The sequence below is a fragment of the Phalaenopsis equestris genome, unplaced genomic scaffold (assembly GCF_001263595.1).
Source record: "Phalaenopsis equestris unplaced genomic scaffold, ASM126359v1 Scaffold204065, whole genome shotgun sequence".
NCBI lineage: Eukaryota > Viridiplantae > Streptophyta > Magnoliopsida > Asparagales > Orchidaceae > Phalaenopsis > Phalaenopsis equestris.
In genome coordinates this window covers 1-13,032 of record NW_018223648.1, presented here as the reverse complement: position 1 = coordinate 13,032, position 13,032 = coordinate 1, and the positions used below count along the sequence as shown (strand labels likewise).

The 13,032-nt window shown below is 32.0% G+C and overlaps 1 protein-coding gene across 1 annotated transcript; it reads right to left on the bottom strand.

Moving 5' to 3' along the window:
* Positions 1-4,877: 4,877 nt before the first annotated feature.
* Positions 4,878-12,868, bottom strand: LOC110036232 (cysteine-rich PDZ-binding protein; the record flags this gene model as incomplete). The annotated part of the gene is given in 3 exon segments (XM_020740625.1): positions 4,878-4,970; positions 12,490-12,607; positions 12,685-12,868. Coding segments are annotated over 3 exon segments (227 nt in total), but the record flags the coding sequence as incomplete, so codon positions are not given.
* Between the last annotated feature and the right edge of the window lie 164 nt (positions 12,869-13,032).

The following is a 13,032-nucleotide window of genomic DNA, read 5'->3' as shown; positions in this document are numbered from 1 at the left end:
TTGATAGAGTAAAAGAAAATTTTAGAAACATGCATGGTAACTACGATTTTTGAATGACTAATGAAGAAGGTTGGGATATATTAGATTTTATTTGAATATATTATTTTATTATTTCTAATATTTTATTTGAGAAAAAAGATGAGCATACTATGACTTATAAGAATACATCTACTAAGAAATAAATTTATTATTTTCTTATGAAAAAAATTGATAATCGAGATGTCAAAAATTGTAAAGTCATTTTAAGTGAAAGTTTAAGTACCCAAGATCGATTATTGGTTTTAAATTTTAAGATAAAGTGTTAAAAGATCAAAAATACAATATAATCTTATCATAGAATTTTATAAAGGCATTTAAAATGAGAAAAAAAAATTTATGAGTAAACCTCAAGATCTTAAGATTTGAGATGTTCATGACGAAACTAATAGCATGTTAAAAAAATAACAAATACCATTAAGCAAATTGCAAGAAAATAATGTCTAGAGAATTAAAACAAAAATTTTATGAATGTTAAAAGTTGGTGGTAAAATAATAATGTGTAAGAAAATATAAAAAATCGTTATAAAAGGTAATTTAGATATAAGAGCTTGGAGAATTTAAAAAGCTATAAGGTGACTCATATTAAGTCTGGGAAAATAATTTGTAATGCTAAGAATTCTATTTTTAATGATTTTTATAATAAAGTAGCTACTAAAAAGCGTGAAATATATATGTATAAACTAGTCAAGCAAAGATATAATTCAAGCAAAGATATAATTCAAACAAAGTGTATTAAAGGTGAAAATCAAAAAACAATTTTCTTATCCAAGTATATTTAACATAGATGGGTGAGAACTTTTGATAAACTTTTTAATGAATATTGTGAAATTACAATCGACAGTAGTGATCTTAATATAATAAATAAATAAATAAAACTTTTTATTCCTACAATTGCATTACATAAACGTAAGTTGAAGAGGTTTAAAAAAATTGAAGTATGGAAAAATATTAAACCTGATGGTACTCAAATAGAATTATGGAAGTTATTAGGAGATATGAAAATTTATTGAATTACTAAACATTTCAATATTATTTTGAAAACTAAAAAAAGCCTGATGGGTGAAGTAAGAGTGCACTGGTTCCAGTTTTAGTAATAATAGGAATGCAAAAAAGTGTGAAAATTATAGAGAAATTAAGTTAATATGTTATCCATTAAAGCTATAAGAGGAGTAATTGAACATAGGTTACAATGGGATATAGAAATTTCTCAAAATCAATTTGGATTCATGACAGGCAAGTCTACCATGAAAGCTATACATTTATTGAAAGGTTTGATAGAGAAATTTAGAGAAAGTAATCGGGATCTAAATATGATTTTTATTGATTTGCTTATGCTAAGGTTCCAATAGAAGAATTTTGGAAAGTTCTAAAAAGGAAAGGTGTTGATATTGTTTATATTCAAGTCATTAAAGATATGTATACTAGAGTTCTTACCTTTGTTTCAACACAAGGAAACAAGAATAATTGACCAAGTATTTTCCTACTTTAGTTGGATTACAACAAGGATCAGCTTTAAGCCCATATCATTTGTTTTAGTTATGTTCTTACTAGACATTTATAGGAGAATGAACCTTAGTGTATACTTTTCACTAATGATGACCTTCTCGTGAATAAGACTAGAAGGAGAATTCAAGAATTACTTGAATTATGGAGGTCAACTTTATAATCTAAAAGCTTTCGTTTGAGTAGATATAAAGCGGAATACATGAAATGTAATTTTAGCAGTAATAGATATAATAGTGGAATTGTAATTATGGGTAAGTCATTAAAAGAAGTAAATGTTTAGATATATCAGGTATGTTGTTCAAAGTGACGATGATATAATGGGCATGTTATTAGTAGAATTCAAGAATTCAAGTTGAGTTGAATGGTTGAAGTGGAGGAATGCAATTGGCCTATTGTGTGACAGAAAAAGGACCACATAGAATTGAAAGATAATTTTTATAAGATAGTGGTTAGACCTACAATGATTTATAGTGCAAAATGTTGGCCTATAAAAGAGAAGCATAGAATTAAGTTAACTGTAGTTGAGTAAGAATAATTGGATGGATGAGTGGCTTTATACTTAGAAACCAAATGTTAAACGAATATATTCATAAAATGAATAATTCAGACAAGATTAGAAAGAGTTTCCTTAGATGGTTTGCTGCATCAAATGTGGACTATCTGATGAACCAGTTAGGAGAAAATATGTTTTAGATTTGACTTATATTAAAAAGGGTAGAGGTGGACCGAAAAAGACTTGGGCATTATGTACAAGAAAGTATCGTAATTTATTAAAATTAAATGAAAATATGACACTCAATAGGGCACAATGGAGAAAAAGGATTGATGTAGCTTGCTTGTTTGTTATATGATAGTTTTAATTGATGAAATATTCACTAAAAAAAGTGAAAATTTAAAATAATAAAGTAAATATCTAGAACATAGAGTTTAGAATCAATAAAAAAAGACTATGTAAATGAAATAAAATTTAAATAAAAATAATGTTAGAATTTTTAAATCAATATTATTAACGATGTTGTTATTTGTTTTTAGCCCATTCATATGATAGAATATAATCAACATTAATAATAGGCTGAATTAACTATCAACTCCCAAACGACCCACTGATGCAATCAATCTCCCATCTCATGCATTCTTTGATTTAGCATTTACATTTTCCAAAAAAATTTAAGGTCTCCATGATACTATAAAAAAGTGTTGAGATTTTGGAATAGAGCTACACAATTTTATTGATAAGAGGAGGGAAATTTAAACCCAATTACAATAGGCATAGTAATGGAAAGCAATAAAAACATAATAAAATAATTAGGAAAGAAAATAAAACAAAATAAAACAAAAGAAGAAACATAATCAGGGAATAAAATAATAAAATCAAACAATAAGCAATATCAACGTGAGGATAACCGTTATAATCTAATACTCCCCCTTAAGTTGAAGCATACATGTCAGTCATGTTCAACTTGGAGTTATAGTCATCGAAGAAAAGATGAGGCAAATTTTTTATGAGGATATCCGCAACTTGACCACTAGAGGACACATATGAAACGTAAATTTCCCCGGATTCAATCTTTTCCTTAATGAAGTGTATGTCGGTATCCACATGTTTGGTACGATCATGCTGAACTGGGGTGTGAGCAATGTTGATTGAGATATTATTATCACAGAATAGCTGCAGCGGAACAAAGGTTGGCATACGAAGTTCGCAGAATATAACGTGTGGCCAAAGAGCTTCACAAACTCCTAAGAACATGGATCTGAATTCAGCTTCAGTGCTGCTTCAGACAACCATAGACTGTTTGTTGTTTTTCCACATGACAAGATTGCCTCATATAAATGAGCAATATCCCGAGGTGGAACGTCGATCGTGAATGGAGCTAGTCCTATCAACATCTATATAAACAACAATATACCAAGAGGTGTGGCGGAAAAAAAACAAACGTGGGCCCAGTGTACCTTTTAAGTAGTGGAGAATCTGGTGGACAGTTTGGATGAATTGACTCGTAGGGGTCATGCATGAATTGACTCACAATTCCAACTACGGGACATATGTTAAGGCGAGTATGAGCCAGGTAGATGACTTTTCTCACAAAGCGTTGGTAATGAGTTTTGTTGACAGGGACAGCATTGAGAATGTCAGATAATTTTTCATTAGGATTCATAAGAACAACAACACGTTTGCACAGAAGAAGGTTTTTATTCTATGTCAATGAATCAATCACATATTTGTGCTGTGACGGGCAAATTTCCCGAAATTACCGAGCAACTTCCATGCCTAAGAAGTATCGCAATGATCCCAATTTCTTCATCTCGAAGGACGACTCCAATGATGGGAGATCGTTACCTGTAAGAACAATAATGTCAACATAGACAATAAAGATAGCTACCTCGCCATTGGAAAAGTATCGAAAAAAGAGGGCGTGATCGAATTGAGCCTGACTAAAATCATGACCTAAGACTACCTTTGTGAATTTGTCGAACCAGACCCTTGAGGGTTGCTTTAGCCCATAAAAGAACTTTTGTAGCCTGCACAATTGTTCTCTGGAGGCAGTAGAATCAGAACCAGGATGGAGAGACATGTATACCTCTTATGTCAGCTCTTAATTCAAGAATGCATTCTTGACTTCTTGTTGGAATAAAGACCAATCCATATTCACCGCAAGGACCCGAATATTGTTTAACTTAGCCACTAGAGCAAATGTCTCCTTATAATCAACTCCGTAGTTCTATGAGTTGCAAGAGACAAAATGAGCTTGCAATCACAACTTGCAAAAGGCGGAGCAAGATACCAATGAGAAAATGCATGTGGTGGAAAACAGAAAAGTGCACTACAACCCATCGTAAGCAGTGTTGAAGAGTGATATTGGGAAAGAAATTTTAAATTTTAGGTTTTAAAAGCTTCTTATTATTTTGTTGTTTTGCTATTCATGGGCCAAAACACCGATGTCGGATATTCGAGCGGTTTGATAAGCCATCAAGTCAAGTCGATCAATACCCGAACTCTAGCTCAATTATAGATTTGAGTGGTATTATTAGCTCAAGCTCAAGCTCAAGCTGTAGTGGCCCAATAAGATCAGCTCATGAGCTCGTTATAGAGTTGAGCTTGAGCTCAAGAGCTGGCTTAGCTCACTTAAAGCTCTCTTCCAAACTGTGTGTCTGAACTCCATTAATTTTTTGCACTATATATGACGGTAGAGAAACAATGGAGAAACTCAATCCAGAATTTTCATAATTATACCAATACGTCTAATTAGCAATTTAACTATTCAAATAAGCAAGTGAATAAGCAAAATGAATTAAGCGTGGATAATTAAACTAAAAGCACTAGTGACTTGCCTTTCGAGTAAGCACAGGTATGGCAGTATTTGGCATCTTGGTGAACTTGCTGTTTACAGATAATGCATTTTGCATTTCCATAAGGTGTCCATCTGAAAGAAAATCCAGGATGGGAGAATGAGAACTAAAGCTCTAGACCGAGTAAGAGCAAAAAACAGTAATTATAAGATAGCAGAAATTGGTGACAATGAGCATTCTATTAATTCAATAGTCTACAATAACTTGAAATAACAAGCTAAATCACTATAAATAAGCAACATTTACAAACATATCACACAATTCTTATGTATTTACATATCTAACACCTAAACTTCAATTTTTACATATATGCCGCACTACCTAAGTATGTGTGAATTGTAATAACTAAAATAAAACTATAATAAGAAACCGTCGAACGATTCGGCTATTATAAGTCGAAAGGGGCGTGCTTCGTTCATATCCAGCGAGAACGAGCCAGGAGAGATAGCAGGAGAGGAAAATAATAAAAAAGAAGTCGTGCCCTAATTAGGAAGAGAAGAAGAAACTTACGCATGCTGACCTAAGGAGGAAGGACAAATTATAGGAGCAAACCTTGCATGCGTGCGGAAGGGTTAACAAGCCTTCTCAGCCGAGCCCTAGTAGAGCAGCTTCAACACTGTCTTTCCGTGCAAAAAAAGAGGAATAGCTTTGCATGAAGGTGCAAGCAAAGAAAGACCGACTTTGACACTGCTCATTGTCTTCTGGAGTGTCTAACCCTAGTCAAAGGCCTTGCAAGCAGAGCACTAGTCCAGCGGCTTTGCCACTGTGGTTGCGTGCAGAGGAAGAGGAATAGCTCTGCGTGAAGGTGTGAGCAGTGGATCGACTTTGACACTGCTAGTTGTGTTCTGGTGTGTGGAACCCTAGTCAAAGGAGACCAAAGCAAAAGAAGGAAGGAGGAGGCGGCTTCGTGCACTACTACTATGCGAAGTAGCGGACGTAGAGGAGTCAAGACAGAAGGATAGGGGAAGATGGAAGCATCTGCGAGGGCTAAGGTTGCATTAATGCGCGCGCGCGCACACACACAGATATATATATATATATATGCATTGAGTAAAGTGTAAATAATAAGGCATGTAGCATAAATAAGAGCGATATTAAAAGAGGCATGAATAAAAGGGTTATCACTCTGTGCAGCAGTCAGCCCATGTAGCCAATATATCCAAGGTTTTGGTGACATTACATGCATCATGTACACAAGCATACATTACGTAAAATTATATTACATTTAAGATTCTCCAACGAAGACTGTCATTATTATGATAAAAACCTGTAACACATCAACATATTTCATGATTGTATGAATAGTAGGTATTTTTTAACAGTTAATGTGATTTACATAAATATTCAGAAATTTGTATAGCAAGTAAAATCAGAAAGCTAACTATCACATCATATCAATATGAAGATATGAAATTGTCTTAGTAAATTGAGAAATTTTTTTTATATATTAGCAACAATTGAAGCATATAAGCAAATCTTAAGGAATACATCCTTAATTAGGAACACACACATATATATATATATATATATATACACACATATATATATATACACACACATATATATATATACACATATATATATACACATACACATATATACACATACACATACACAGATACACATACACATACACATACACAGATACACATACACATCTACATATACATATACACATCTACATATACATATACACATATCTATACATATACACATATCTGGAAGCATCTGCGAGGGCTAAGGCTGCACGGCAGCACGCACGCACCCACCCACCCAAGATTAAAGCTATTAGTTTGTTATTTAAAGCATATACATACATGTATACATATACATACATGTATATATTAAATTTAAGTGAATGTGATATCAAGATTAAAGCTATTAAATCCTAAAATTTGTGGAGAAGAGGGAAGGAGAAAACTTCACTACGTTGGGTTGAGCCCTGTTCAAAGGAGAAGCTCGATTAGCGGTGTGTATATTAAAGATTTTATAGTAATTAATAATTTTATATCAATGCTAACATTATGATCTGAATCAAAGATTTAAGAAAGTTTAATTCAAAAGATTAGGTCTTTGGATCGTGGCTTTTGTAAGGAGCGAGGTACAACTATTTTAATAGCATTAGATAGATATTAATTTTCATAAGTAGAATTGAGAAGAATATTTGATTAAAAAATTATCTATAATTAAATGATTTAGTCATTCATTTAGAAATAGTATTCTTATCTAAAAGTATGTGCATTCATTTAATACATGTGGCAGTCAAAAGAAGTGGCAGGAAAATTTTATGAGATCTTTTAAGCAGGTTAGTAATTATTTTCTTATGTGTATTAAATTAGGGTATTATTTAATAAAGAACAGTTTTATTGTTTCATAAAATGTTTTTATAATCAGAGGCATGTTGTGGATTAAAGAATTTCTGAAATGAATGATGTGAAAATAAAAAAGGAGAATGGTGATTTCAAAGACCTTAAATTGAAGTAATTAAAAAAAGTGAAATGTAAAGTGGCTCAAGTCAATAAGGATTAGCCATAGATGATACTGACAGGGGATGCGATATACCTACACGATAAAGGAAATGGTAAAGATATACATTCAAGTGTAATTTTTTAGAGTACATACGGGTATAATTTTGAGGATATCTTCGATTATGACGATAATCCTGATATGATTCTTAAGAAGATTAAAAAGTATAAATACATAAATTGAAATGGGACAGGATAAATTTAAAAAAAAAGTTTACAGTTTAATAAAGTAATGAACTGCATTTTCTTTTTATCCTTCATACATAACATTTGCACATAAATTTAATGCATATTAAGATTATATTTGCTCACTAGGCCATGAATTTACTATTGAATTTAATAATTTTTTGCACGAAAAAATGTTGTAGATAAATAAATGTTTGACAGGAGAAACTACAGCCGATAATAATTATGTTATTATGTGATTGTAGTTTTTTTTTTATATATATTGTTGTCTTTTGGGTAGTGATATACAATTATATGCTAGATTGGAATGTTATTTACACAGACTTTGTTGTTATTTTTGGATGTTTTGATTTTTGTACGGTATACTTGTGATTTCTTAGTGACTCTTTTATATATTATAAGTTTCTAAATATGTGGATAGTTAGTTAGATGTTAATAACATCCAACCGTAGTTCCTGAATAATTTAATTCTAAGCTATCAAGTCGGGTCATGACATGAATGATGTATTTCACTTTTTAAAGGTTAAATAGTAATATCTTTTATGTGATATGAAATATTTGGGTGGTATAAATGGACTTGGGTGTAAATGCCCCTCATAGTAATATCTTTTATGTGATATGAAATATTTGGGATGTATAAATGGACTTGGGTGTAAATGCCCCGTTATATAAATGGATGAGAATCAAATCCCACCCATATAATAGGCAGTAGAATCTTAGAATTATGTAATCACAAAAATAGATGGAATGAATAATGAGAAAAAAAAATTGATCTACTATCCCTAGTGCATAAAAAAGGAATGTCAGACCCACAAAGGATGCCTATATCTTTTCCCAAGATATCCAACATAAACATCAGTATTACTTCCAAAATTTATCTTGCCTTCATGTTAGCAAATAAGTTCCAGATCACATGGTGAAGGTGGAGGCTTGTGTATGTCGGCGTGGCTATCTTAAATACATGTTTGTATCTTTGTATGTGTACATATTTGTTGTATTTAAATGCACGCATGTATGATGTAATACACAGTAAGCACGTACAAATGGGCATATGTATTCCTAAGCACGTATGCATGAGAGATTGAGATATATGATTAATTCAATATCAAGCAAAACACCACAATTTCAAAATCCAATTATAACATTGATATGCATTAGAACATGTTCAGCATGAAAATATGATTTCATTTAGTAAAGGGAAAAAAGAATGAAATGAAATGAGTTGACCGGGTCAATGAAGACAATTGTCGAGTCACACATAAAAATGAATAGCATTATCATTAAACATAATGCAAAAAGGGTTGGTTTGAAAGAATTTTTATTCTCCATTCATTTAATTTAATAGTATTATCAACTTTCAATAATATAAGTCTTTATTAAAATTTTCTTGCGAAATTGAACCAAACCATTTCCTTCCTACACACATTGCTTCACATAAATTCACCCATATTACTGGTACATTTTATGTGTCAGTAAAAAATGCTTAAAAATCTAAATTTATTTTTCACAGCAGGTAAAAATGTCAATAAATGACCCAAGACAAACTACCAACACAGTCACCAATCGAAAAATAAAAATTTAGGTTTGGCTTGAAGTACGGGTTAGGCTCAGGTCTAAAATGCCGACATGTTAATATTTTAGTGATTCAACCCATAAACCTAAAATCAACTAAAAAATAATCTATTTAATTTTCAAATTTAAAATAGATCATTTCATTTACTAGTTTGCCACCCTCATTCACCTCAACAGGTCATGCTTGGATTAACAAACCTTTATTGAGATTTGAGACTATTTTTATGAACCATACATTAAACAAGCACAAGTGTCGGATTCAGGACAATTGAGTGTGTGTTCGGTTGGGTTCAATTCAGGCATTCTGAACCGTATAATAAATGGTTTGGTTGAGTCCCACTGCTTCAAGTCATGTCAATTTCAGGTCAAATCCAAACTATGCCAATTAACCTGAATCAAAACCGCTATCAAACCTTGATAAAAACTCGATTTTCAATTGATTTGAAATAGATTTATGCCAACTAAAGTGTCTTTGCTCAAATTGAGTTTAATTCGGGTTAAAATCAGCCCAATAAATGATATATGCACGTATACACACATACCATATAAGAATCCATAATCTTGAATAGTCATTGGAAAAATATTTATACGATTAAATACAATAGGAAACTTGAGCTGAAATTGATCATGTACAGCTTGACTCAATTTGACTTGAATTTAAATTATATCTTTGATTTCAAGTTGAGGCTAGTTAGCTCAAACTAGGCATGGCATTTCCCCTAAGTGCCACTACCACAACCACTCAAATCTTATTATCACAAACTCTATCCTTCAATGTTTTGTCATGCATCAATCTAAACATTTTCACTTCTCCAATGTTTAATTGTGGTTGAAGAAACAAAATTTGAACTCTTGAAGTTCCATCTTTTTACATGATCGAGTACAGCACTAAAAACCATCAAAGCTATAAATCATTTGATCCTTTGAACTATTGATTGACAATTATTAGTTTCCCAAGCCATAGAGTGAAAAGGAAGAGATTGAAAAGTGTTGATTTTATCTTCGCTTAAAGGCCTTTAAAACATCATAAATTTAATGCTTTTTAAAATTAAACCGCGTATATTGCCCTTTAATAGCCAATAATCATTAGATCAACTTAAAAGGTAAATAACTTGATAGACTATGTGGATAAAATTAAAAATGCATTTTTTATAAAATACACACAAAAATTCATAGAACATGAAAACGTCTGTCCAAAAATGTGTAAAGCATGTGTTATACTTAATATAGAGATGCCTCGGGGTATCTATTCTTCAAAAACAAATAGATATAGCAAATTCGGAAGCAACGCAAAAATGTGAAGTTTCGTTGCCATAGTTTGAGGATTCACTTTCTCGTAGGAAAATAAGCTTCGAAGCATGTTTTCTTAAAAAAAAACTTCTCACCTAGGGGGGAAAAAAGAGACATATTAACAAACTTCATGCCAAATAGTACTAAATGGAGTTCAATTCAATTCAAGTAAAGTTGGTCACTTATTATAATTAGTCATTTTGTCCTTTTTTTAAATTTTAAACCTTGAGATTCCATTTTAGAAATCAAAGAGAATACCAATCAATCAAGCAGTTGGTTATAACTGCCATTAATTAGATGTACAAAAAAATCTTGCTCAAATTAGGCAGGAGAGAGAGCAGTGAGAGAGAGAGTGGTCATCATTGGTTCATTAAATCATGAAAATTAAAAAAAAAATGTCAATCCAGAGTGTAAATCTCCTATAAATGTAAATTTGTAGATGGGTTGATGCATCTTAGAGATTAGGATCAAATAATAATAGTCAAGCATAGTATTTTTCCATCTTGTCGATCCTTCCTCATTGACAGAGATTGACATTTTCAAGTACAAGGCATTCATAATCATGATGAAACTTTTACGTGAAAGGCTGACAGAAAAAACATTACAGAACCAAAAATATGGGGATGTCAAATCTTGGCCCTCCCTACACACACTAAATTGAAGAATGGAACTTAAGAGCATGATAAAAGAAAACAGAAAAAATAAATTAAGAGTTATTTGGTTGCAAGTAAAATTGATGTAATATACTTCTCTTGATATTAGTTAACATTTCCAATGTTCGATTGGAAGTACCAAAAAAAAAATCGCATTTTTAATTATTTGAAAAACCAAAACTCACACAATTTCCATAGAATGCATATGCAGCCAAATTGGCCCATTCACTTTCTCGCATTGTTGGCCCATTCTCTTTCAAAAAAGTTAATGAAAGGGTAGGGATCACGGCTTCCACATCTTCCAATAAATTGTTAAGTTACATAGAAAAAAAATTATTTTAAGTGCAGAAGCACAGGTAAGTTACAGAGACGTTTATTTTAATTGTAGAAAAAGTAATAATAAAAAAATATGACATCTAGAAGTGGATACCTTAGTTTGAATCTAATACCAGAGAAGGGGGACATTACTCAATGTATATGTAGGAAAAAAGTGGCCTTACTTTTTCAAAATCTAGAATTAATGATAAGAAAATTGTGATGGGTGATTGCTCCATAACTTATTTCATTCCATGCAAAAAAGTAGGAGAGAAATCAGCTATCACTTGCATTATGAATTAGAAGGGAAATTTTCACACATACCACTAAAATTCTTCTTATTTATATATAGAAGAACCAAGCAATAAAATCAATGAATAAATAAGTCAATAAACTCATGCTATGCACACGGAATAAATCATTCAGAATTAAAAGAAAGTTAAGAATAGAGGATGTAAATTTATTTTGCCCTTCAAAATTTGGCTGATATTACAAAAAATTTAGAAAGAAAGTGAAAGTTTTCTTTTTGTTGAGACTTCAGAAGGCTAAAAAAACTTCTCCTCTACATTAAGAATTTTGTTTCTCTCCCAGAAAGAACTATGAAAAAAGAAAGGAAATAGCTTAAAGAAATATTGATAATACCCAAAATCTCAGATTAATATTGTTTTAATAAAACAATAAAAGCTCATTTCCACCCAGTCATACCTTATTCATGTTTCTTTCTTTCTGTAAGGACATATATGATTTTCAACATTAAATTAAAAAAAATGACATAAAACTTTTCCTAAGAAGATTAACCCCTAATTTTTACTTTCTCTCCACTAAGATTCTTTTAAGAATTTAAATTGAAATGTTCGCATCTTTCGAAATAGAATCCAAACTTCCAATTCAAAGCGACACACATCTTCTTTGAAAAACCCTAATTATATAACTCATCCAGCGACGATGTCTAGCAAGTCCACATATCCACAAATGGCGAGGAAAGACAGAAAAAATAAATAACAAATCAATAGAGATTCTTTATCCTATCTCCAAGGAGCAGCGAGCAAAACCTGTGCTTTTTGGACAGGAGCTTGTTCTCGTTGATCTTCCTTCCGCCGCCTTCGGTTGTATTACTCGCCCCCTCTTTCCACTTATCCGGTACGATCACTTTTGAGAGCTTCTTCTCGCCTGAAATCGAACATTGGTTGAAAAACTTAACGCCCTAAGGTTCCGATTGACAGAAAATGGAAAAAGTCGATGCTTACATTTCTCGCAAACCATCGCTCAGCTGCTTCTGCTTCGAAACTAGAGAGGTCAAAATTATCAAAAGCAAGGGTATGGCTGTGAAGGAGGAGATGCTAGTCGCCAACAGAATCTAACAAATGGTATTAGTGTTAATGCCCCTCAAGCAATTGAAAACAGATTACATACGGATCCGGAATTCAAGGGTCGCTTCAAATGTTAGTTGTGCCGCATGAGTGCGAAAAAATTTGGTTGGCAGTGTGATATTGAGGTACACTGAGGGTACAAAGAGTTATATCCACGGTATTAGTCATTGTAATCTGCCTGTAACATCCCTGTAACTTACGTGTAACCTTTTAATATATGATAAC